Raw genomic sequence first — 22,969 nt, 5'->3', positions numbered from 1 at the left:
CCCGCCTCGGCCTCCCAAAGTGCTGGGATTACAGGCGTAGGCCACTGTGCCCGGCCTGCTATGGAATTTCTAAGTGGCATGGCTAGTTCACTGTACCAGGGCATTCTGACAAGAGTATGGGTTCCTCCCCAAAGCAAAACCTAGACTCCAGCTAGCAGTGTTAATGTTGAGCGTGGGTGACCATTGATGGGCAGAGAGGAGACAAAGCAGTGCCTCACAGATCTGAGTTGCATGGGAATCTCCATTCAGACCCAGGGTTGGGGTCTGGGTTAGGTAGGAACTCCTGCCACTTGTTGGTGACATGGCCCTAAATAGGGCTCCGAGATTAGGTTATAAAAATAATATGACCTGTGTCTGAGTTTCTTTCTCTCTCAGATCCCTTGCTCTGGGGAAGGCAGGTTGCCATGTTGTGAGCAGCTTTATGACAAAGCCCATGCCACTATGACGTTTACCTTAGGCAAACAGCCAGCAAGCAGCTGGAGACAACCACAGGAGTTAGCTCGAAGCAGATTCTCCAGTTTCTGGTGGGGCTCAGGCCTACTGCAGTGCCACCGACAGCCTGCCTACCACTTCATGAGTTGCCCTGAGCCAGACTCACACAATTCTAAAATCCCTAGCCCTGAGAAACTGTGGGCGATAATAAATATTTCTTGTTTTAAGCTGCAATTTTTGAAGTAATGTATTTTGCAGCAATAGGTAATGAGTACAGGTTGGGTGGGATGATTTCTTACTTTTTGAAGTCAGCAAGTCCTTGTAACTACAAGATAGGTCTGACTGCTCCAAGGTTCTTCCAAGTCACATCTGTGTTGCACTGATCCTGGATGGGGAAAGGGATTTTCAGCAAAACAAGCAATGGAAAAAATGACAGAGGACGTCAATACATAGGGTTGTGTAAACATGAGAACAGGGCCCCCAAAAATCTAATTAAATACAAATTAATTTAATTCAGTTAAATCAATGTTTATTGAGCACCTATGATGTGCTAGGTAGCGTGCTAGGCTGTGAAATACAGAGCAAGACATGTTTGCAACAAAAATGGCAAACTGGTTAAAAAAAAAAAAGGCAACAAGACTTTTGGCTGGTCCAGTGGTAGTGGATTATCAGAACTTACTAACATTAGTGTCACTAAAGTTGATGTACAGTCCCCCACTGCTAAATTTGACTGGCTTTAAAAAAGGAAAAAAAAAAGAAAACTAACAAAACTTCTAGAGATAAATGGGCAAAGGACAAGGACAATTCCCAAAAGATGGCATAGGCTGAAAAAACATGCGTATGAAAAACCTGATCAAGTAGTGATTAAAACCATGCAAATTTAAAGCATAATGAGAGCGTTTCCATGATCATATAACAAGGATTATGAATGATGTTATCCAATGTTTCTGAAAAGGCAGGGACACCGCTGTACACTACTGAGAGTATAGACTGATACAACTTTTGTGGAAAACTATTTGGTAATATATTTCAAGACCCTTAAAAATATTCATATTCTTTAACTTGTAATTCCACTATGAGTAATTTTTTTTTTTTTTGAGATGTAATCTCACTCCATCGCCCAGGCTGGAGTGCAGTGGCGTGATCTCAGCTCGCTGCAACCTCCGCCTCCCAGGTTCAAGTGATTCTCCTGCCTCAGCTGCCCAAGTAGCTAGGATTACAGGTGCCCACCACCATACCTGGCTAATTTTTGTATTTTTAGTAGAGACAGGGTTTCACCATGTTGGCCAGGCTGGTCTCGAACTCCTGATCTCAAATGATCCACCCACCTCAGCCTCCCAAAGTGCTGAGATTACAAGCATGAGCCACTGCACCCGGCCTCCACTATGAGTAATTTTAACAATGATTTATATAAAAGATATTTATCACAGTAATATTTCCAAAAGCATTAGGGAAATGCTAAGTACATATTGGTATATCCACTTGATGGGAAGTTATGCAAAAATTAAAAATGATATTGATGAGTTTTCTTTGGGTTTATAATAAACTCACAGAGTATAAATTCTAAGGTCCAGAAGGGCATGGGATGAAAAGTAGGGCTCTCTTCTGCTCTCTCCTATCTCTCAGGCCCCAGATCCCCACTTGAGAGGGGACCATTGAAAGTGTGTATGTGGACCGGGCCGGTGGCTCATGCCTGTAATCCCAGCACTTTGGGAGGCCCAGGCGGGCGGATCATGAGGTCAGGAGATAGAGACCATCTTGGCTAACACGGTGAAACCCCGTCTCTACTAAAAATAAAAAATTAGCCGGGCGTGGTGGCCGGGCGCCTGTAGTCCCAGCTACTTGGGAGGCTGAGGCAGGAGAATGGCATGAACCTGGGAGGCGGAGCTTGCAGTGGGCCGAGATGGCACCACTGCACTCCAGCCTGGGCGACAGAGCAAGTCTCCGTCTCAAAAAAAAAAAAGTGTGTGTGTGTTCTTTTTTCTTCTCACTCTAGTGACAGCTTGTTTTGCCTTTTGTTTTTCACTTATTAATATATCTGATGATTGTTCCATATCAATACGCAAAGAGCTTCCTCATTTTTTATGCTTGAATATGATTTCATTGGATCGATATATGACAATATATTGAACTAGTACTCCGTGGATGGACATTAATTATTTCAAGTCTTTTGCCAAAATAACCACACTGCTATGAACGACTGTATCATATTTTACTTTGCATATGTGAGAATATATTTGAAGGGTAAGTTTTTTGACATGGACTTATTGGGTCAAAAGATAGGGGCATTTTACATTTTGATCACATGGCCAAATTTCTCTTCACAGATATTTTTATTTTATTTTATTTTGAGATGGAGTCTCGCTCTGTCGCCCAGGCTAGAGTGCAGTGATGCAAACTCGGCTCACTGTAACCTCCACCTCCCAGGCTCAAGCGATTCTCCTGGCTCAGCCTCCCGAGTAGGTGGGATTACAGGCACTGAGCCACCTCCGCCCGGCTAATTTTTGTATTTTTAGTAGAGACAGGGTTTCACCACGTTGGCCAGGCTGGTCTCGAACTCCTGACCTCAAGTGATCTGCCTGCCTCAGCCTCCCAAAGTGCTGGGATTACAGGTGTGAGCCACCCTGCCCAGCCCTTCACAGAGATTTTCAATTTTTATGTGCAAGATTGTCTGCTTATAAAGTGGCCAGCCCTGTATTCTATCTAACTTTTTGTTAGAAAAAATACATTTAGTGATTTTAGAAAATACTTATGAAATGCTAAGTTAAAAAAGCAAGACTCAAAATTTTATGTGCAATAAGAACTTATTCTTGCAAATATATATTGTTGAAAGAGATTATGCCAAAATATTCACAGTGATTGTCTTAAATGTATTATTTGTCTTAAATATATTAAATAATTTCATTATTTCATAATTGCTATAATAATATTGTTTAATTTTGTTAGTGTCTTAGTATGTTTTCTGTTGCTTATAACAGAGTATCTGACATTGGGTAGTTTATAAAGGAAAATAATTTATTTCTCACAGTTATGAAGGCTGAAAAGTCCAAGGTTGAGGGGCATTTCTGCCAGCCTTCTTGCTGGTAGGGACTCTGTGGCATGGGGCGTAACATGGCAAGGAGGTTGATCGTGCTATCTCAGGCCTCTCTTCCTCTTCTTTTCTTCTTCTTTTTTTTTTTTTTTCTGAGATGGTGTCTCACTCTGTCTCACCCAGGCTGGAGTGCAGTAGCGCGGTCTCGGCTCACTGCAGCCTATGCCTCCTGGGTTCAAGCAATTCTCCTGTCTCAGCCTCCCAAGTAGCTGGGACTACAGGCGTATGCCACCACACCTGGCTAATTTTGTATTTTTAATAGAGATGGGGTTACATCATGTTGGCCTGCCTGGTCTTGAACTCCTGACCTCAGGTGATCCACCTGCCTTGGCCTCCCAAAGTCCTGGGATTACAGGCATGAGCCACTGTGCCCAGCCATCTCTTCCTCTTCTTATAAAGTATAAAGCCGTCAGTTTCATCTCCTGATAACCCATTAATCTACTAACCCATTAATCCATGAATGGGACTAGTGGCCCTCGTGACCCAATCACCTCTTAAAGACCCTACCTCTCTCAATACTGTCTCATTTCAGATTAAGTTTCAACAAGAATTCTTGGAGGGGGCAACATTCAAACCATAGAAGTTAGTAAAATATCCTAAATATATCCCTTGGATATAGCACACACTTTGCTTGTTTTTTTACTCACAATACCTGCCCCAGAGATGAACTTAACTGTTTGAGGAACGAAGAATGTTTTCCAGCAGCGTGGATGACCATTTGCAATTAAAAACTTTGTCACCAGATGGCGGAAGAGGGTTAAAATTCAGGGAGCTTAGGGTCTGAGTCGCGAAAATCAAGTACAACGTACTGTGAGAGCTTGTGAAACGTTCTAATAAAATTATACATGTATTAAAAATTAAAATGTGACAATTAGAATTGTATCTAAACTACTTTTCCAGAATATTTAAAACTTCCAGGAAAAACCTTAGTGGTGTCTTCAGCTCTCCCACTTCTATGTCCCCAGTTAGTGCCATTTCTTACCCCCTGCAGTTAAGCCTAGTTTCCTAGTGCCTACCACGTCCTCTGCTGCCCCTTGATGGTTCTGCCAGGCTTCTGTGCCTCCCTTCTAACCTCACTGCTTTCAAAGGATATGAGCAAGTAGGTAAATGGATGTATCCCTTGGAGATGTTTGGTGGCTGGAGGCCACTTCTCCGTCTTTGCAGTTGTGGATGTCTTCATTGGTTGGGAGTTCATCTGAGTGGGGCTGGTGGCAGTATTATGGAGCAGAACTTGTTCCAGGTGCTTCACATAACTCTAGCAATTGCCCTTTCACTGTGTCTGGGTGTAGCTAGAACCTGCTCTGGGGTGAATGCTTGCTTCTCCAGGCTGGGCTGGTGCCAGTCTTGGCAACCTTGACTTTTATTCTCCTCCCTTTGAGCACCTATTCCTCTGCCCAGGATGGATCTGCCCCAGGAAGGATGTCTGTCTTTGCCTCTGTTTAGAAGGGCAGAGCTCTAACCTTGAGCTCTTCATCCCTTAAATAAACTGTGATCTTGGGCAAGCCATTCAACCCCTCTGGGCCTCAGGTTGGGCTTGGGGCCTGTCGCACCAGGCAGTACTTTGTCATAAGCCCTGCATTACTATTAAAAGTAATGGCAAAAACCGCAATTACTTTTGTACCAATCTAATACAATGCAGAGAGGGGTCTGACTTGCCCTGGGGTTTTATTTGTGAGGGTGGAAGAGTGGAGGGAGAAGAAGGAATCTTGGGCCCCTCTTGCTGGGGTGGAATGGGCAGGGAAGGGTCTTGCCTTCTGAGAATGGAAAGGGAGTCAGAGAGCGGCTGAGCTCCTGGAAGCCCTGTTAGGACACCACCAAGTGACTAGTCAAGGGGAAACAGCAGAGATGACCTCTCCATGACATTTTAGACTAAAACGTGACCCCATTCATTAAAAACACCCGCAACAACAAAAAGTAAAATAAAAAATGAAACGTGCCCCAGGGCCTGATATGCAGCAGGTGCCGGTGGGGTCCGCCTTGACGCCAAGGCGTCTGCGGGCGTTGTCGGCCTCCAGGCCCTCTGTAGCTTAAACCGGGTCCTTGCGACCATCTGATCAGATCCCTTCTATCACCCCGCAAAGCCTGGATTTCATTCGGTCCAGGGGGCCTTGTGGGCAGGAACCCAAGCCAGGACCAGTTATTTCCAATCCCCAAAGGCTTCCAGAAGGAGGCAGCTAGTTTCGGGCTAATATATTGATCGTGGCCTGACGCTGTGAGGCTTTAAATGGGCCTGGGTCCGGGTGCGGGCTGCAGCCCCTGGCCCGGTGAGCGCCGCGGGTCCCGCCCAGGTCCCGCGCGGGGAGCGCGGAGCGCCGACGACGGCCGTCGCAATCGGGAGTGGTTTAGGACCCGGGGGCGGCTTCCCTGCACGAGTGTGGAACGCAGAAGTTGAGGCTGCGGGGCCGCGGGCAGTGGCAGTCAGGCCTCCCCGCTCTGTGCCACCTGCGGCCCGGCTCTCCTCCGCGCCCCCACTCGCGCTGCGATGACGCGCTCACTGTTCAAGGGAAACTTTTGGGTAAGTCGTGGGGCCGACAGCGGATCGCGGGGCTCGGGACCCGGCCGGGGCGGGAGGCCAGCGCGGCGGGCGTGGAGGGCGCCCCGGCTCCGGCGCCACTCGGTGACCGCGCGCCCGGGGGCTCGGCGGAGCTCGCGCGTGACAGGATCGGGGCCCCAGCCCCACTGCTCGAGGGGCAGACCTGGAGCGGACGCCGGGCTGCTGTTCCCTCTCTGTCCCGACCCGCTACCCCCCGCGAGCCCGCGAGTCCCGGGGGCTCGGACTCCAGGGCCCACCCTCTGCCGCCCGCGCCCCCAGCAGCGCGTGCTCCTGAGGATGCAGAGAGCCGAGACACCTTAGAGTCAGGACATCAACCCCTCCTCTCACAGGCGAAGCAGAGACCTTTAGGGAGGGGAGACCGGTCCGGGGAGAGTCTCTGCCGGTCTCTGGAGCTGAGCCGTGAGAGGATCTGGGGGAATCTGGTGTGGGAGCTTGTGAGCTTTACCGGGTTGACAGCAGCAGCTGCCCCCCGGGATCGTCCTTTCCAGGAAACGTACAGCATAGAGGGCTTCCCTTTGCTGGAGCTTTCCCTGTTCGACAGCCTTGTTTCCCGAGCCCCCTCCCCAGGCCATTGCCCGAGCCCTTCCGTCCAGGCCCCACAGCGGGGCTGATGGTGTGGGAGACCCTATAAGCTGGAGGGGGTACCCCAGCCCGGTAGGGCCAGCCTAGCCTGGAGGGAGCAGTTCTGCCTGTCCCCCTCCTCTGTCCAGTCCTCTTCCCTCTGTCCTCTCACTCCCCAGGTGCCCCTCAAGGTCCATGCCCCCTCATTCAGAGGAGCTGTCCTCATCCCTTTAAGACAGGAGCAGGAGGCCGCACACCTCAAAGTTGACCGCAGCTGCCAAGGGGCCCTGACTTCTTACTGGGGCTCCTGCTTGCCTCCCCCCACCCCCCACCCAGGTAGCTTCACAGCTGCCTAGATGGTCCCTCTACCCCACGTGGGCTGCAGGGTAGAGAAACCTGGCTGGGGACCTCAGGGACACAGTTTAGACTGTGCCTGTGAGTCCCTTCACTGGAGTTTGTGAGGTCCTTCTGGGGCACTACTCACCTTAGGGTGCAGGGTGGTGGCAGCCTCACAGAGGAACCAAGGGCACCACAGCTGGCTCTCACGGGAGGCCTGCGAGTTTTTCAGGTAGAATGGAGGACTGTGGGATCCCATGGCAGGCACTGTGGGAAAAAGGCTCTGTATAATACAAACTGGAGAATGAGATGTGGGCCCCAGAAATAAGGAAGTCAGCAGAGGAACTGGTTCGTGGAGACATAAGGAAAAGGAGGCAGACATGATACTGACAGTATATCGTTCAGGCACAATGGCTCATGCCTGTAATCCCAGCACTTTGGGAGGCCGAGGTAGGAGGATTGCTTGAGGCCAGGAGTTTGAGACCACCCTGGGCAACATAGCGAGACTCTGTCTCTACAAAAAAATCTTAAAAATTAGCTGGGCATGGTGGTGCATGCCTGTAGATATAGTTACACTTGGGAGGCTGAGGCAAGAGGATTGCTTGAGGCCAGGAGTTTGAGGTTGCAGTGAGCTATGATCACATCACTGCACTCCAGCCTGGACGACAGAGTGAAACCTTGTCTCAAAAACAAACAAACAAACAAACCCAACCAAACAACACAATCCTCAGTATTTAGCCATAGTTGTAGCACTGGCAAGGCCAAGGCCAGGCGGGTGCTAAGCCCCTCCCCACCAGCCTCCACCCCTCAGCCCCATGCCAGGGATGCTGGATATGGGGAGGTCTTAGCGGAGAGGGTGACAGGGTGAAGACAGGGTTCCAGGCCACAGAGTTTGCAGTATTTTAATATCTTCACAGCCAGTAAAAACATGTCAGTGAGTACTCTCTAATGTCTGGTGGGTGACATGCCGGGTTTGAGGGGCTGGTGGAGATGGCCCCGCCCCTTGGGAAGATGGCCAGTTTTGAGAGCTTACCGAACAGCATGAAGCCTCTGAGGTGGGCTGCCCGGGCTTGAATCCAGTTCTGCCCCTTACTAGCTAGGTGACCCTGGGCAGCCTGCTTCCACCCCCAAGCCTCAGTTTTTCCATACATAAAAATGGGGATAATAACAGTGTCTACTCCTTAGGACTGTTGGGAGGATTAAACTTGAGAGTTTAGTACAGTGCCTGACACACAGAGAGCACCTATAGTTGCCAGCTATTATTGTCAGCAGCAGAGGTGACAAGTAAAAGAAGTGAGTGATGGTTATTCAAGGAGAAAGAATGAAGAGATCAGAAGTCCACAAAGAAGCACTCTTAGTGAATGCTTCTATTGATGGAGGAGGAGAAAGGGGACAGAGAAACAGAGGAAGAGATGAAAGGATACAACCAGGAAAGAGCTATCACAGGCCCAAGAGAGGGACATTCCAAGGAAGGTGAGAGGACTGTGGTCAAACATGTTTGTACATGTTCCTGAAAAAGTATGAGTCAATATACACTTCATAAATGAATATATTTAAATGCTTCATGAAAATGTTTATTTAAAGAAACCTTCGATGAATCTGCTTCAAAAGGGAATAATCAGTGTTTAAAACTGGGATTGGAGCTGGCGTGTGCCTGTAGTCTTAGCTACTAAGGAGGCTGGGCAACATAGTGAGACCCTGTCTCTAAAAATCATTTTAAAATAAATGAATAAAACTGGGATCAGCCCCAAATGAATTTGCCTGCTATTGGTACATACCTGTGTGTTGTTTCTCTCCCACCCTTCCCTGTGTATACCTTCTTTGTGGCACTTTGGTTAAGCAGTGCTGTATAATTTCTTTTGGTTAACTTTGATTGTATCTTGTCAGAATAAGACAGTGACGGTGGTTTCCAAAGATCCAGGGAAACAGCCAGGCCACAATGAGAAGAAATTCCAGTTTTTAGGACGATCAGACACCAGTGTCCTTCAGATACAGGTGTGCACGGGTGACAGTGGGACCTGTTCTGGAAGGGGTAGATGAAAGCAGTGTTCTCTCACCCCTGGGGATTTCCAGGCTTTGCACTTGGGTGTGAGGTCCAAATCGTCCCTGAACCTCCTGTAGATACTTATTTTTCCTGGGCCTTCCTGATTTCCAAGGTTCTTGGTGTAGACCAACTTCCTAGTTGCTGTTTCAGCAACCCTGTTCCTGTAGTGGGCAGGGCTTCTCTCTGCCTGGCATTGACTAGGGCGAGTCTTGGGGCTGTCTGAACTGGCTCATTGCCCTGCTGTCAACACAGGGCTGTCTCTCTCATCCAAACCTTTCACCAGATTGGAATCTTGTCATTCTGGAGCCTTAGCAGAGTTTGAACTGATGTTGCATCTGGCTTTGCTCAATGGCTTTTCTCTATACAGTCATCTCTTGGTATCTGTAGGGGATTGGTTCTAGGACTCCCACGCAGGTACCAAAATTCATGGACATTCAAGTCCTTTCTTTTCTTTTTTCTTTTTCAATATAGAGATTGGGTCTTGCTACATTGGCCAGGCTGGTTTCAAACTCCTGGCCTCAAGCGATCTTCTTACCTTGGCCTCCCAAAGTGCTGGGATAAGAGGTGTAAACCAGCCGGGCGTGGTGGCTCACACCTGTAATCCCAGCACTTTGGGAGGCCGAGGCGGGTGGATCATGAGGTCAGGAGATTGAGACCATCCTGGCTAACACAGTGAAACCCCGTCTCTACTAAAAATACAAAAAAATTAGCCAGGCATGGTGGCGGGCGCCTGTAGTCCCAGCTACTCAGGAGGCTGAGGCAGGAGAATGCTGTGAACTTGGGAGGCGGAGCTTGCAGTGAGCTGAGATAGTGCCACCGCACTCCAGCCTGGGCAACAGAGCGAGACTCCATCTCAGAAAAAGAGGTGTAAGCCACTATGCCTGGCCTCAAATTCTTTCTATAAAATGGTGTAGTATTTACATATAACCTACACACATCTTCCTGTATACTTTAAGTATTCTCCAGATTGCTTATAATACCTAATACAATGTTAATGCTATGTAAATAGTTGTTTACACTGTATTTTTTAATTGGTATATTTTTATTTTTTAATTTTTGGAATATTTTTCATCTGTGGTTGGTTGAATCCATGGATGCAGATATGGAGAACTGACTGTACAGTGCTCTAGATAAATATAGGAGGCTGCTTTAAAAAAAAATAAAGAAAGAATACAGGTTAACACCACAGACTCTCCATGCTGACCCCATAGTGTATTTTGTACGATGTTTAGATTGTTGCTGTAAGTTTTAAATACTCTCTCGGATTTTATGAAAAGAAAAACTTCAGACTAGTTAAATTTAGCAGAGTTTATCTGAGCAAAGAAACTATTCATGAATCAGGCAGCACCCTGAACCAGTAAAAGTTCAGAGAGCTCCACAAGGCAAAAGTGGGCAGGCAATACTTACAGAAAAAAGAGGTGATACAGAAATAGCCTGATTGGTTACAGCTGGGTGGTTGCCTTATTTGGACTTGACTGGGCAGTCTGCAGCCTGGGATTGGCTAAAAGCTCCCCTGTTATGATTGGCAGAGACCCAGCTACTTGTTACAAGAATATACTCTTAGTTAGGTTACGGTTTGTTTACACACTAAGTTAGGTTGTGGCTTGCTATTTATGGAGGCAGCTTTAGGCCAAAATTTTTTTTTTTTTTTTTTGAGACAGAGTCTCGCCCTGTCGCCCAGGCTGGAGTCCAGTGGTGCGATCTCGGGTCACTGCAAGCTCTGCCTCCTGGGTTCACACCATTCTCCTGCCTCAGCCTCCCGAGTAGCTGGGACTACAGGGGCCTGCCACCACGCCCGGCTAATTTTTTTGTATTTTTAGTAGAGATGGGGTTTCACCGTGTTAGCCAGGATGGTCTCGATCTCCTGACCTCGTGATCCACCCGCCTTGGCCTCCCAAAGTGCTGGGATTACAGGCGTGAGCCACTGCGCCCGGCTTAGGTCAAATTTAATTTGACAATCTGGTCCCCAGAAACACACCAGGAGGGCTGTTTCCTTTTTTGTTGCCTAGTGGCAAAAGGGAAGATAGAGTCATGAACAATTACCTGCTCTCCCATACATTCTTCGTAGAGCAGCCGGAGGGAGCTAGCTTTAAAATAATTGTCAAAAACCTTTTTTTTTTTTTTGAGATGGAATTTCACTTTTGTTGCCCAGGCTGGAGTGCAGTTGCGAGATCTTGGCTCACTGCAACCTCTGCCTCCCAGGTTCAAGCGATTCTTCTGCCTCAGCGTCCTGAGTAGCTGGGATTACAGGCATGCACCACCACGCCTGGCTAATTTTTTGTATTTTTAGTAGAGATGGGGGTTTCACCATGTTGGGCAGGCTGGTCTGGAACTCCTGACCTCAGGTGATCCGCCCGCCTGGGCCTCCCAAAGTGCTGGAATTACAGGCGTGAGCCACCGCGCCTGGCCTGTTCCACCCTTTTAAAGAACCTGTTCTGCTGTGACTGGCTGGTGGTCTTGTATGAGGAGAATATCATTAAGGATGGGCTCTGGCTTCTTTAGAAGCCCTATACTCAAGAAGGGGTGCAGCACAAAGCCCACACACGTGGGGCTCACCTTCTGGTGAGAGACCTTGTGACCAACGGAGCACTTGTTGAAGAGAGGAACTTCTTCTCCATTCCCCAGGTAATCTCAGGCAATTCAACTCAGCAAATGTCTATGTGAAGTCTGAGTGGCCAGCCTTGTGGTAGCTGCTGTGGGCTCACAGAGAGACAGACACACAACATCTCACCTCTAAGAGATTATTAGCTACTCAAGAGGATGAGTCTCAACATGAAATTTTAAAACAATAGTTTTAATTTAATGTAATTATTTATTTTTGAGACAGGGTCTTGCTCTGTCACTCAGGCTAGAGTGCGGTGGTGTGATCACGGCTCACTTCAGCCTCAAATTCCTGGGCTCAAGCAATCCTCCCAAGTAGCTGGAACCACAGGCACATGCCACCACGCCTGGTTAATTTTTGTATTTTTTGTAGAAACGCTGTTTCACCATATTGCCTAGGCTGGTCTCAAATTCCTGAGCTCAAGCAATCTGCCTGCCTTGGCCTCCCAAAGTGCTGGGATTACAGGCATGAGCTACTGCACCTGGCCAATAGTTTTTAATATTAACATAAAATTAAGGTTATTAAAATATATATTATTAGTGATTTGGTTCTTTCCCAACTTTTTTCCTCCATGCATAATTATAATCCTACAGTATCTGTACTATCTTGTATTCTACTGCTTTAATTAAAATATCGTAACTTTGGCTGGGCACAGTGGCTCATGCCTGTAATCCCAGCACTTTGGGAGGCCAAGGCGGGTGGATCACTTGAGATCAGGAGTTTGAGACCAGCCTGGCCAACGTGGTGAAATCTCGTCTCTACTAAAAAAATACAAAAATTGGCCGGGCGCGGTGGCTCACGCCTGTAATCCCAGCACTTTCAGAGGCTGAGGCAGGTGCATCACAAGGTCCGGAGTTCGAGACTAGCCTGGCCGATATGGTGAAACCCTGTCTCTACTAAAAATACAAAAATTAGACGGGCGTGGTGGTGGGTGCCTGTAGTCCCAGCTACTCGGGAGGCTGAGGCAGGAGAATCACTTGAACCCGGGAGGCGGAGGTTGCAGTGAGCCGAGATTGCGCCACCATACTCCAGCCTGGGCAACAGAGTGAGACTCCATCTCAAAACAAACAAACAAACAAAAACAAAAATTAGCCGGGCATGGTGGTGGGCACTTGTACTCAGCTACTTGGGAGGCTGAGACAGGAGAATCGTTTGAACCCAGGAGGCGGAGGTTGCAGTGAGCTGAGAGCACGCCACTGCACTCCAGCCTGGGCGACAGAGCCAGACTACATCTCAAAAAAAAAAAAATTATAACTTATTTTATTTATTGCTATCTACTTTTCCTAACACTTATTTAGAAAAGTTTTGTGAGTGATACAACTATTCTGTCACTGTTTGGCATTTATGTAATTTCCAGAGTTTTCTTTTCTTTTCTTTTTTTTTTGAGACAGAGTTTCGTTCTTGTTGCCCAGGCTAAAGTGCAGTGGCACGACCTCGGCTCACTGTAACCTCTGCCTCCTGGGTTCAAGCGATTCTCCTGCCTTAGCCTCCCAAGTAGCTGGAATTACAGGCATATGCCACCATGCCTGGCTAATTTTGTATTTTTAGTAGAGATGGGGTTTTTCCATGTTGGTCAGGCTGGTCTTGAACTCCCGACCTCAGGTGATCTGCCTGCCTCAGCCTCCCAAAGTGCTGGGATTACAGGCATAAGCCGCCGCACCCAGCCCAGTGTTTTCTATAATAAAGAATGTGGTGCATGCCATTCATGTAAGGTATTTAAAATTTGGATTCTTTAAGTATCTATTTCTGGAAACTCAAGACAGAACTCATCATTGCCCAGCCATTTTACTATGTTTCTCTAATAAGTCACTCTTTCCCTTTCTGCAGTGATAATTTCATGCCTTTTCCACTCAAACCTCCGCATCCCTCCCACATTCTCACTGTGTTTTGGTGATCTTGCCTCTACTCTACTCCATTAAGAAACCAGACAGCAGGGCTGGGCGTGGTGGCTCACGCCTGTAATCCCAGCACTTTGGGAGGCCCAGGTGGGTGAATCACCTGAGGTCAGGAGTTGGAGACCAGGCTGGCCAACATGGTGAAACCCCATCTTTACTAAAAAAAAAAAAATACTAAAATTAGCCAGGTGTTGTGGTGGGTGCCTGTAGTCCCAGCTACTCGGGAGGCTGAGGCAGGAGAATCGCTTGAACTTGGGAGGGGGCGGGTGCAGTGAGCCGAGGTCACTCCGCTGCACTCCAGCCTGGGCAACAGAATGAGACTCTGTCTCAAAAAAAAAAAAAAAAAAAAGAAGATAGAAGAAAACAAAGAAAAGAAAAAAGTAACCAGAGCAGCTGGTGAAACTCACTTACCTTCTGTATAAACAGGATTCAGTTTGGCTGCAAGTAATAGAAAACCCCAAAACAACAGTGGCCTAGACAAGGAAGAGGTTTATTTCTCTCTCATCTAATTGAGATGAGAGAGCCCTAAAAGCCCTTTAGATAGATCTAAAAGCCCCTAATTGGTCATTCCAGGGCTGGCATGGCTGCCCTTGGGGTGAGGACCCACACTCCTGTCTGCTTACTCCAGTGGTATCTGGTTCAATGCCTGGCACATGACAGATTCTCAGTAATACCTACTGAATGACTGAAAAAACCATTAACTAACAGGAGGACACTGAAAAACTTTTGATGTGTAGAACCAGGATGATTTCCTAAAGAGTGGGCATATTCTCAGTGTTCCCAATAGTATGTGAGGATGCTAGTTTCACTCTGTCAATCATAGCTATTGTCTTTTTTTCTGCTCATTTAATAAGCAAAACTTGGTGCCTTATTCAACTTTCATTTGCGTTTTTATCACCAGGGAGAGTGCACATTTGGTTATTTTCTTGTAATTCCTCTTTTACAAATGGTTTTGTTTTCTTCCTCATGCTTTGCTTGTAAATTTATATGCATATTTTAAAATATATATTCTTGTATATATACACGTGTGTGTGTGTGTGTGTGTGTAATTCACATGTTCTAACATCCAGTATAGGCATGACACAGTGAGAGGCAGTCCTCAGGCCCTCAAGCTTTTGCATTGGACATTCCCGGGTTTGATTCCCAGTTTGGCTCCTTTCAGGCCGAAGAATGTGTGTGCCCCTGTTCAAATTATTCAGCTTTCCTCAGCTTTGCCTCTTCATCTATAAAATGATATATGTATATGGATTTTGAAAACACTTTATACAGTCAAGTTTATTAATCTAATGTTTTGTGATTTCTTCTATTACACATCAGGGTTTTCTGTGGTCCAAGTTTTACTCAGTATGTGTCTTTTGATTGAGCGCTGTGGCTCATGCCTATAATCCTAGTACATTGGGAGGCTGAGGTGGGAGAATTGCTTGAGTCCAGGGGTTCAAGACCAGCCTGGGCAACACAGTGAGACCCTGTCTCTACAAAAAAAATTTTAAAATTAGCAAGGCATGGTGGCCAGTACCTGCAGTCCCAGATAATCGGGAGGCTGAGGCAGAAGGATCACTTGAGTCCATGCGGTTGAAGCTGCAGTGAGCCGTGATTGCATCACTGCACTGCAACCTGGATGACAGAGCGAGACTCTGTCTCACTAAAAATACTGTCTTTTGAGTATGAGTGCTTATGTATTCTGACATTTGCAGAAGTCAGAGACCTGTGTGGACCTGCAAAATGAGGACAAGGTGGATTCCTGCCCTCAGGGTCTTCTTAAGGAAGCAAACAAAGATGTAGGACACTAATGGGAAACAGACTGACCTACTCTCCTTCAGGCTAAAAAGAGTGGTTTACCTGCCTGGGCGGTGGCTCCTGCCTGTAATCCCAGCACTTTGGGAGGCCGAGGCGCGTGGATCATGAGGTCAGGAGATTGAGACCATCCTGGCTAACACGGTGAAACCCCGTCTCTACTAAAAGTACAAAAAAATTAGCCGGGTGTGGTGGCATGTGCCTGTAGTCCCAGCTACTCAGGAGGAGAACTGCTTGAACCTGGGAGGCAGAGGTTTCAGTGAGCCGAGACTGCACCACTGCACTCCAGCCTGGGTGACAGAGCAAGACTCCGTCTCAAAAAAAAAAAAAAAAAAAAAAAAAGGGGTTTACCAGGGCAAGATTCTTTTTCTTTTTATTTTTAGTAGAGATGGGGTTTCACCATGTTGGCCAGGCTGATCTTGAACTCCTGACCTCACATGATCCACCCACCTCGGCCTCCTAAAGTGCTGGGATTACAGGCATGAGCCACCACGCCCGGCATGCCAAGGCAAGATTCTGGGACAAGTCTGGCTGGGTGGGTGCGATAGGGTACCAGTCCTTGAAAAGTGCTAAAATGGCACCAGGCATGCAACAAGATGGGAAAATCTTTGTTTTCAGAATACCTCTCAGGGAGGGGATGGTGTGGCACAAGGTTGGAAGGCTGGAAGGAAGACTTGAATAAGCTGTTCAGGGTAGGGAGACTGAGACCCCATCCCTCTCTGAAGCACATGCCTTCTAACGGGCAGGAGCCTAACTAACTTCTGAGCTTAGTTTTGCTGAGTGAGGCATGCAAGCTGAACTACCAGAGAAAGCAGTCTGCATGGTGTGTCCTCTTTACACTTGCCCTATAGTGCTTGGTCTCTGCTTCTATTTGAACTTTACTATTGAAAGAATAGCTGTTGGAAGTGATAGTTTCATAAGTGGCCACAAATATTCGAAAACCCTAGAAATATGGGCATCTAAGTCCCTTCACTGCTCCCAACCTTGGTGGCCCCACCTCTTGGAATCTGCTCTGAGCCCTTAATATCAAATACAGATATTGTTTTCTCTGTCCCAGGAGATCCAGATCCTGCCCTACAAGGACTGGACTAGGGGTTCAAAAAGACCTAAGCTCTCAGGAATAAAAAGTATTGACTCAGGCCTTTGTCAGCGCTTCCACAGATGGCCAGATCTGGGCACTGTTGATTTGTCCTGTGGGCTGTCTGTCCCAAGCTCAGGTTTCCTCATCTACCTGTCCTATGTTATGGCCTAACTATTTAATCAGCGTTCTTGTCTAATTCCTGCCCATAAGAGTGGTTGACCTTTACTGTGACCAGCCACAGCCCAGGGCCACTGTCTTGGCAGGCAGGCCTCTCCCTGGCTGACACAGACTGGTATGACTTTTCCGCGGCAGCATGGGCAGGAAGTTTGTGGATAAGGGACCTTGATGCTCCTGCCAGGTCCTCCGAATCTCCATCTCATCTGCTTCCCTTGACTTAGAGCTATTGTTTCTCAGTGCAAAGCAGCCTCATTTTGCTCATGAACTTCATGTATGATTTTTTTGTTGTTGTTGGTGAAATGGAGTCTTGCTCCGTTGACCAGGCTGGAGTGCAGTGGTGCGATCTTGGCTCAGTGCAACCTCTGCATCCCAGGTTCAAACGATTCTCCTGCCTCAGCCTCCTGAGTAGCTGGGATTACAGGCACGCACCACCATGCCTAGCTAATTTTTGTATTTTTAGTAGAGATGGGATATCACCATGTTGGCCAGGTTGGTCTTGAACTCCTGACCTCAAGTGATCTGCCCACCTCGGCCTCCCACACTGTCGGGATTATAGGTGTGAGCTACCACACCCAGCCTCGTGTATGATTTTTTATTAATGTGCATCTACTGGTGCATTCCCTCTTATCTGCCAACCACTGACCATTTCATCTCTGCTGTTTTATACATGTCGTTGTCAATTAGTAACGTAATATTGATGTCAAGGATAGAGTACTATAGAGTACAAGGCACCTGCCTGTGAGCACATGGCCCTTCCCTGCAGAAACTAAGCGGAAAGGCCCAAGGCCAAAGGGCTCAGCAAGTTATTATAGAAGCCTGTCTGCTCTCAGAGGGCAAAGAAATTAGTCCTCCGGGCAGAGCCTCACATGGGGAAGCTGGAAGCCTGGAAAGACCAGCATCCTCCCCCGCCATGTAAAGTTTGAGTGTACAAAGACTGCAGCCATTTAGAGGGAATTGTGATTGATTCTGAGAGAACAGAAAATGGAGAGGGCAGGGCCACCAGCCAATGGCAGCCACAGCCCTCCTACCCTTATTAGGAGTCATTTGGGGTCTACACGCTATTGTACTCAGACTAAATGAGTGACTTGTCCAATGCCACCCAGCTAACCACTCTGGACTTGAGCTTCCTGTTGTGCAGTGAGGATAATGATATCTGGCAAGCCCAATTTTAGGACTACAATGTGTTTCAAATGATAAAGTACGTCATAGTTGTGTTAAGGAGGTGGAATTGTGGGCAGTGTGTTAGTGTATCCACAGAATAGTATCTTTGCAGTTAAATTAATTTTTAAAAATTTAGATAATGAATGAAAATGATGAGTGGAAATCACTTTCAAAAATTTAAGGAATTGCAGTGAAATACCATAGTGAAATAGAGTCCCTAATCACTAAAAATTACGATTTAAAACAAGCACCAGGAAAGATATTTGAAATATAATAATATTATAAAGATATTTAAATGATGATTTAAAACAAACACCAGGAAAGACACTTGTAATATTAAGTTTAAAAGAAAGTTACTAAACAATTTGGAAAATAAGACCTCATTTTAATTTTTTTTATGTATTTATTTTTGAGACAGAGTTTCACTCTTGTTGCCCAGTCTGGAGTACAATGGTACAATCTCAGCTCACTGCAACCTCTGCCTCCCCGGTTCAAGCAATTCTTCTGCCTCAGCCTCCCTAGTGGCTGGAATTACAGGCATGCGCCACCACGCCCGGGTAATATTTTTTGTATTTTTAGTAGAGATGGGGTTTCACCATGTTGGTCAGGCTGTCTCAAGCTCCTGACCTCAGGTGATCTACCCGCCTTGGCCTCCCAAAGTGCTGGTATTGCAGGTGTGAGCCACCACACCCAGCCTAGACCTCATTTTTATTAAACAAAAAATGAAGACAGTCATATGGCACTAGGAAAATATATGAGGATTACATAGCAAATATTAACTATTGTTTTCTCTGGAATTTTAGGCAATTTGAAAAATATTATTTTCTTTTTGTTTATCTATACTTAAAATTTTTCAACAATAAAATAAGTATAACTTTTAAAATAAAGAAATAAGACCAGGCGCAGTGGCTCATGCCTGTAATCCCAGCACTTTGGGAAGCTGAGGCAGGCGGATCACTTGAGGTCAGGAGTTCCAGACCAGCCTGGCCAACAAGGCGAAACCATGTGTTTACTAAAAATACAAAAGTTAGCTGGGCGTGGTAGCGGGCACCTGTAATCCCAGCTACTTGATAGGCTGAGGCAGGATTATCACTTGACCCTGAAAGGCAGAGGTTGCAGTGAGCTGAGATCGTGCCACTCCATCCAGCCTGGGTGACAGAGTGAGACTCTGTCTTAAATTAAAAAAAAAGACCAGCCTGGCCATCATGTTGAAACCCTGTCTCCATTAAAAATATGAAAATTAGCTGGGCATGGTGGTGCGTGCCTGTAATCCCTGCTACTCAGGAGTCTGAGGCAGGAGAATCACTTGAACCTGGGAGGCAGAGGTTGCAGTGAGCCGAGATCACACCATTGCACTCCAGCCTGGGCGACAGAGGGAGACCCTATCTCACAAAAAAAAAAAAAAAAAAAAAAAAAGAATTAAGAGGATTTCCCCCTAAAGTATTAAAAGAAGAGCAAGTATACTTGTTCAGACCATAGAATACAAAAAATACCAAACCTGCAACTTGTACCCAAACCCAGATGGAAGTGGACCAGCCTCCCAGGCAGTGTCCAGGGTCCTGGGTCCTGGCCACCTGCCTGTGGCAAGGCCACAACCATTCCCTTGAGGACACAGAGGGTCCCACCCCGCTGGTGACAGGACCTGCCTAATGACAATTATCTTCAGCGAGACCTCTCCTCAGCACCCCTGCCTTTAAGCAGAGAGAACTGCCTATGGATTCCGTGAGCTATTTATTTTTCATTTTTATTGGTACCTTAAAAAACTAGGAATGTAGGGCCAGGTGCGGTGACTCATGCATGTAATCCCAGCATTTTGGGAGGCCAAGGCGGGTGGATCACGAGGTCAGGAGTTCGAGACCAGCCTGGCTAACATGGTGAAACCCTGTCTCTACTACAAATACAAAAAAAAATAGCTGGGTGTGGTGGCACACCCCTGTAGTCCCAGCTACTCAGGAGCCTGAGGCAGGAGAGTTGCTTGAACCCGGGAGGTGGAGGTTGCGCTGAGCTGAGATGGTGCTACTACACTCCAGCCTGGGCGACAGAGTGATACTCTGTCTCAAAAAAACAAAAAACAAAAAAACTAGTAATGTAACACATGCTTATTGTAAAATATCAAAACAATACAGATGTATATGGAGTAAAAAACCATAAAAATCCCTTCCTTAGCCTTCAAATCCCAACCTCCAGGGGTAAATTACTCATAGAGGATCTTTTCAGAGTCTTTTCCAGGAGTCTCCCATCTTGCCTATACAGGTAGGCAAGTGTAATTGTCTACATGAGATGTTGAAGAAGTGTACTTATTATCATGCTAAGGAATGGCAGGTTAGCAAGCTATCCCTTCCTCTGACCCAGAGTTTTGTATTTTTTTAAAAACATAAAAGTAGAAATTTCACCTGGTTTTTAAGATTATGGGTGATTTTTTTTTTTTTTTTTTTTGAGACGGAGTCTCACTCTGTCACCCAGGCTGGAGTGCAGTGGTGGGATCTCGGCTCAGTGCAAGCTCCGCCTCCCAGGTTCACGCCATTCTCCTGCCTCGGCCTCCCGAGTAGCTGGGACTACAGGCACCCGCCACCACGCCTGGCTAATTTTTTGTATTTTTTAGTAGAGACGGGGTTTCACCGTGTTAGCCAGGATGGTCTCAATCTCCTGACCTCGTGATCCGCCCGCCTCGGCCTCCCAAAGTGCTGGGATTACAGGCGTGAGCCACTGCGCCCAGCCTATGGGTGATTTTCAATTTTTCTTTTTTGCTAATGTGTTCATCATAGAACAACGAAATATTCTGTAAATTAAGAAAAAATAGTTTTGGGCAGGCACAGTGGGGCGCCCCTGTAATCCCAGCGCTTTGGGAGATGGAGACAGGTGGATCACCTGAGGTCAGGAGTTTGAGACCAGCCTGGCCAACTTGGCGAAATCCCATCTCTACTAAAAATACAAAAGAATTAGACAGACGTGGTGGTGCTCACCTGTAATCTTAGCTACTCGGGAGGCTGAGGCAGGAGAATCGCTTGAACCTGGGAGGTGGAGGTTGCAGTGAGCTGAGACTGCGCCATTGTACTCCAGCCTGGGTGACAAGAGCGAAACTCTGTTTCAAAAAAAAAGAAAAAGAAAAGAAAAAAAAGTTTTAAATGTCTCCCAAGAAAGGTGGTGGTTAAGTCGTGTGCACCTTCATGTGACCGAGCAATCTTTTCTCTGAGGGAGGCCCCTGTGGAGGGAGGGAGGGGTCTCTGCTGTGTGGGAGGCAGGCAGAGCCAGGGCTAGGCTGAGGCACTTGCCTTGCACATAAAATTTAAGGGGGTGCCAAAAAATCCCTCAGTAGTTTTTTTCCTTTGAGATGGAGTCTTGTTCTGTCGCCCAGGCTGGAGTGCAATGCCCTGATCTCGGCTCACTGCAACCTCCGCCTCCTGGGTTCAAGCAGTTCTCCTGCCTCAGCCTCTCAAGTAGCTGGGATTACAGGTACCCACCACTGCACCCAGCTAATTTTTTTGTATTTTTAGTAGAGATGGGATTTTGCCACATTGGCCAGGCTGGTCTCAAACTCCTGACCTCAAGTGATCTGCCCACCTCGGCCTCCCAAAGTGCTGGGATTACAGGTGTGAGCCACTGCATCTGGCCAAGATAAATTATTCTTTAATGTAATATTTTAAAAAATCAAAGTTAACGAGAAAAACCCTTCCGGGAACAAAATATCAAAACTTTATTTCTTTAGAGACAGGGTCTCACTCTTTTGCCCAGGCTGGAGTGCAGTGGTGCAACCATACCTCACTGCAGCTTTGAACTCTTTGGCTCAAGTGAGCCTCCTGCCTCAGCCCCCGGAGTAGCTGGGACCACAGGTGTGCACCACCATGCTCTGCTATTTTAAAAATTTCTTGTAGAGACAGAGTCTTGCTGTGTCGCCCAGACTAATCTCAAACTCCTGGTCTCAAACTCCTGGCCGCAAGCGATCCCCCCACCTTGGCCTCCCAAAGCACTGGGATTACAGGCATGAGCCACCATGCCTGGCCCCTCAACATTGTAAAGAAAGACAGAATTGAACCCTGCACATGCACGACCGTGCCTCATCCTAGTAGGGGCCCTGGAGGAGGGTGACGTTTTGGACCAATGAGCACTTCAAGGAAGCACAGGGCACAACAGAGGGAAGCATGGATTTGGGGTGGGCAGGGAAAGCCTGGAGAGGGGAGTTGGAGAACATAAGTGGTGATCCATTTTGCAAAGGGAATTCCTACAGACTCCCAGACCAGCTAAGGGATCTATGTTGCCAAGGGACCACCTGGACACAGAAGCAGAGCCAGCACAGATTCCCCATCATCCCAGCCCCTGCAGGGCTGTGGGAGCTGTGGGGAGCCCACCTCTGCTGTATAGAGAGAAGGGAGAGAGCAAGTTTGTGCTTGGGGCTCCTATGGAAGCCGTGCTAGTGAGAAAATGCACCTGCAGTTCAGTTAGGTACTTACTAAAGAAGAAAGATACAGTCTAAAAATACTCGGTTTTCCCGTGGAGTAGAAGCTTGTTTGCCTGCTTTCTCTACCTTTATTTTCCTTATACTCTTTTAAAAGTGATTTTTCCAGTACACAAATGAGAGTCTAAAAGTAAACTGTAAAAATATGGAGAACTTTTATACTTTACTACTAATAAAAAAATCCAAATTATACAGTTTTGCTTATTAAATTTAGCAAGTTTTAAAAAGTATATTAAGTGTCAGTATCTTTCACTGGGGGAAGGTGCAGGAAATGAGCATTTAGTCATTGCGGGTAAGCTGTTAGAGTTATTTTGGAGAGGATTTGGCTGTGTGCATTATTAGACTTAACAATCACAAATGTTGGCACTGGCTGGGCACAGTGGCTCATGCCTGTAATCCTAGCACTTTGGGAGGCCGAGGCAGGCAGCTCGCTTGAGCCTAGGAGTTTGAGACCAACCTGGGCAACATCATGAAACCTCAACCAAAAAAATACAAAATATTAGCTGGGCATGGTGGCATGTGCCTGCCGTCCCAGCTACTTGGGTGGCAGAAGTGGGAGGATCACTTGAGCCCAAGAAGGTCAGGATTGCAGTGAGCTGTGATGACATCACTGCACTCCAGCCTGGGTAGCAGAGTGAGACTATACAAAGTAACAAATTAACTACTAATAATTCCAGGGATTAGGATTTGGGCATCTTTGGGGGAGGGTGTCACTATCTGCCTACCACATTAGGTGATTGGAGGGAGAGGCACTGGATGTGTATGAGGGACAGAGGGACCATAGAGGA

The 22,969-nt window shown here is 47.0% G+C and overlaps 1 protein-coding gene across 1 annotated transcript in view; it reads left to right on the top strand.

The window, feature by feature from the left end:
• The first annotated feature begins 5,933 nt into the window (after nt 1-5,933).
• The window catches only part of PSTPIP2 (proline-serine-threonine phosphatase interacting protein 2), a 93,961-nt gene continuing 76,925 nt past the window's right edge, over nt 5,934-22,969 (top strand). Inside the window, 1 exon segment of the mRNA NM_001131892.1 lies at nt 5,934-6,038. Coding sequence (NP_001125364.1) covers nt 6,006-6,038 — 33 coding nt within the window. The 5' untranslated portion in view covers nt 5,934-6,005.

Source organism: Pongo abelii, chromosome 17 (genome assembly GCF_028885655.2).
Source record: "Pongo abelii isolate AG06213 chromosome 17, NHGRI_mPonAbe1-v2.0_pri, whole genome shotgun sequence".
Classification (NCBI taxonomy): Eukaryota; Metazoa; Chordata; class Mammalia; order Primates; family Hominidae; genus Pongo; species Pongo abelii.
This window is presented reverse-complemented; position numbering and strand designations above follow the sequence as displayed.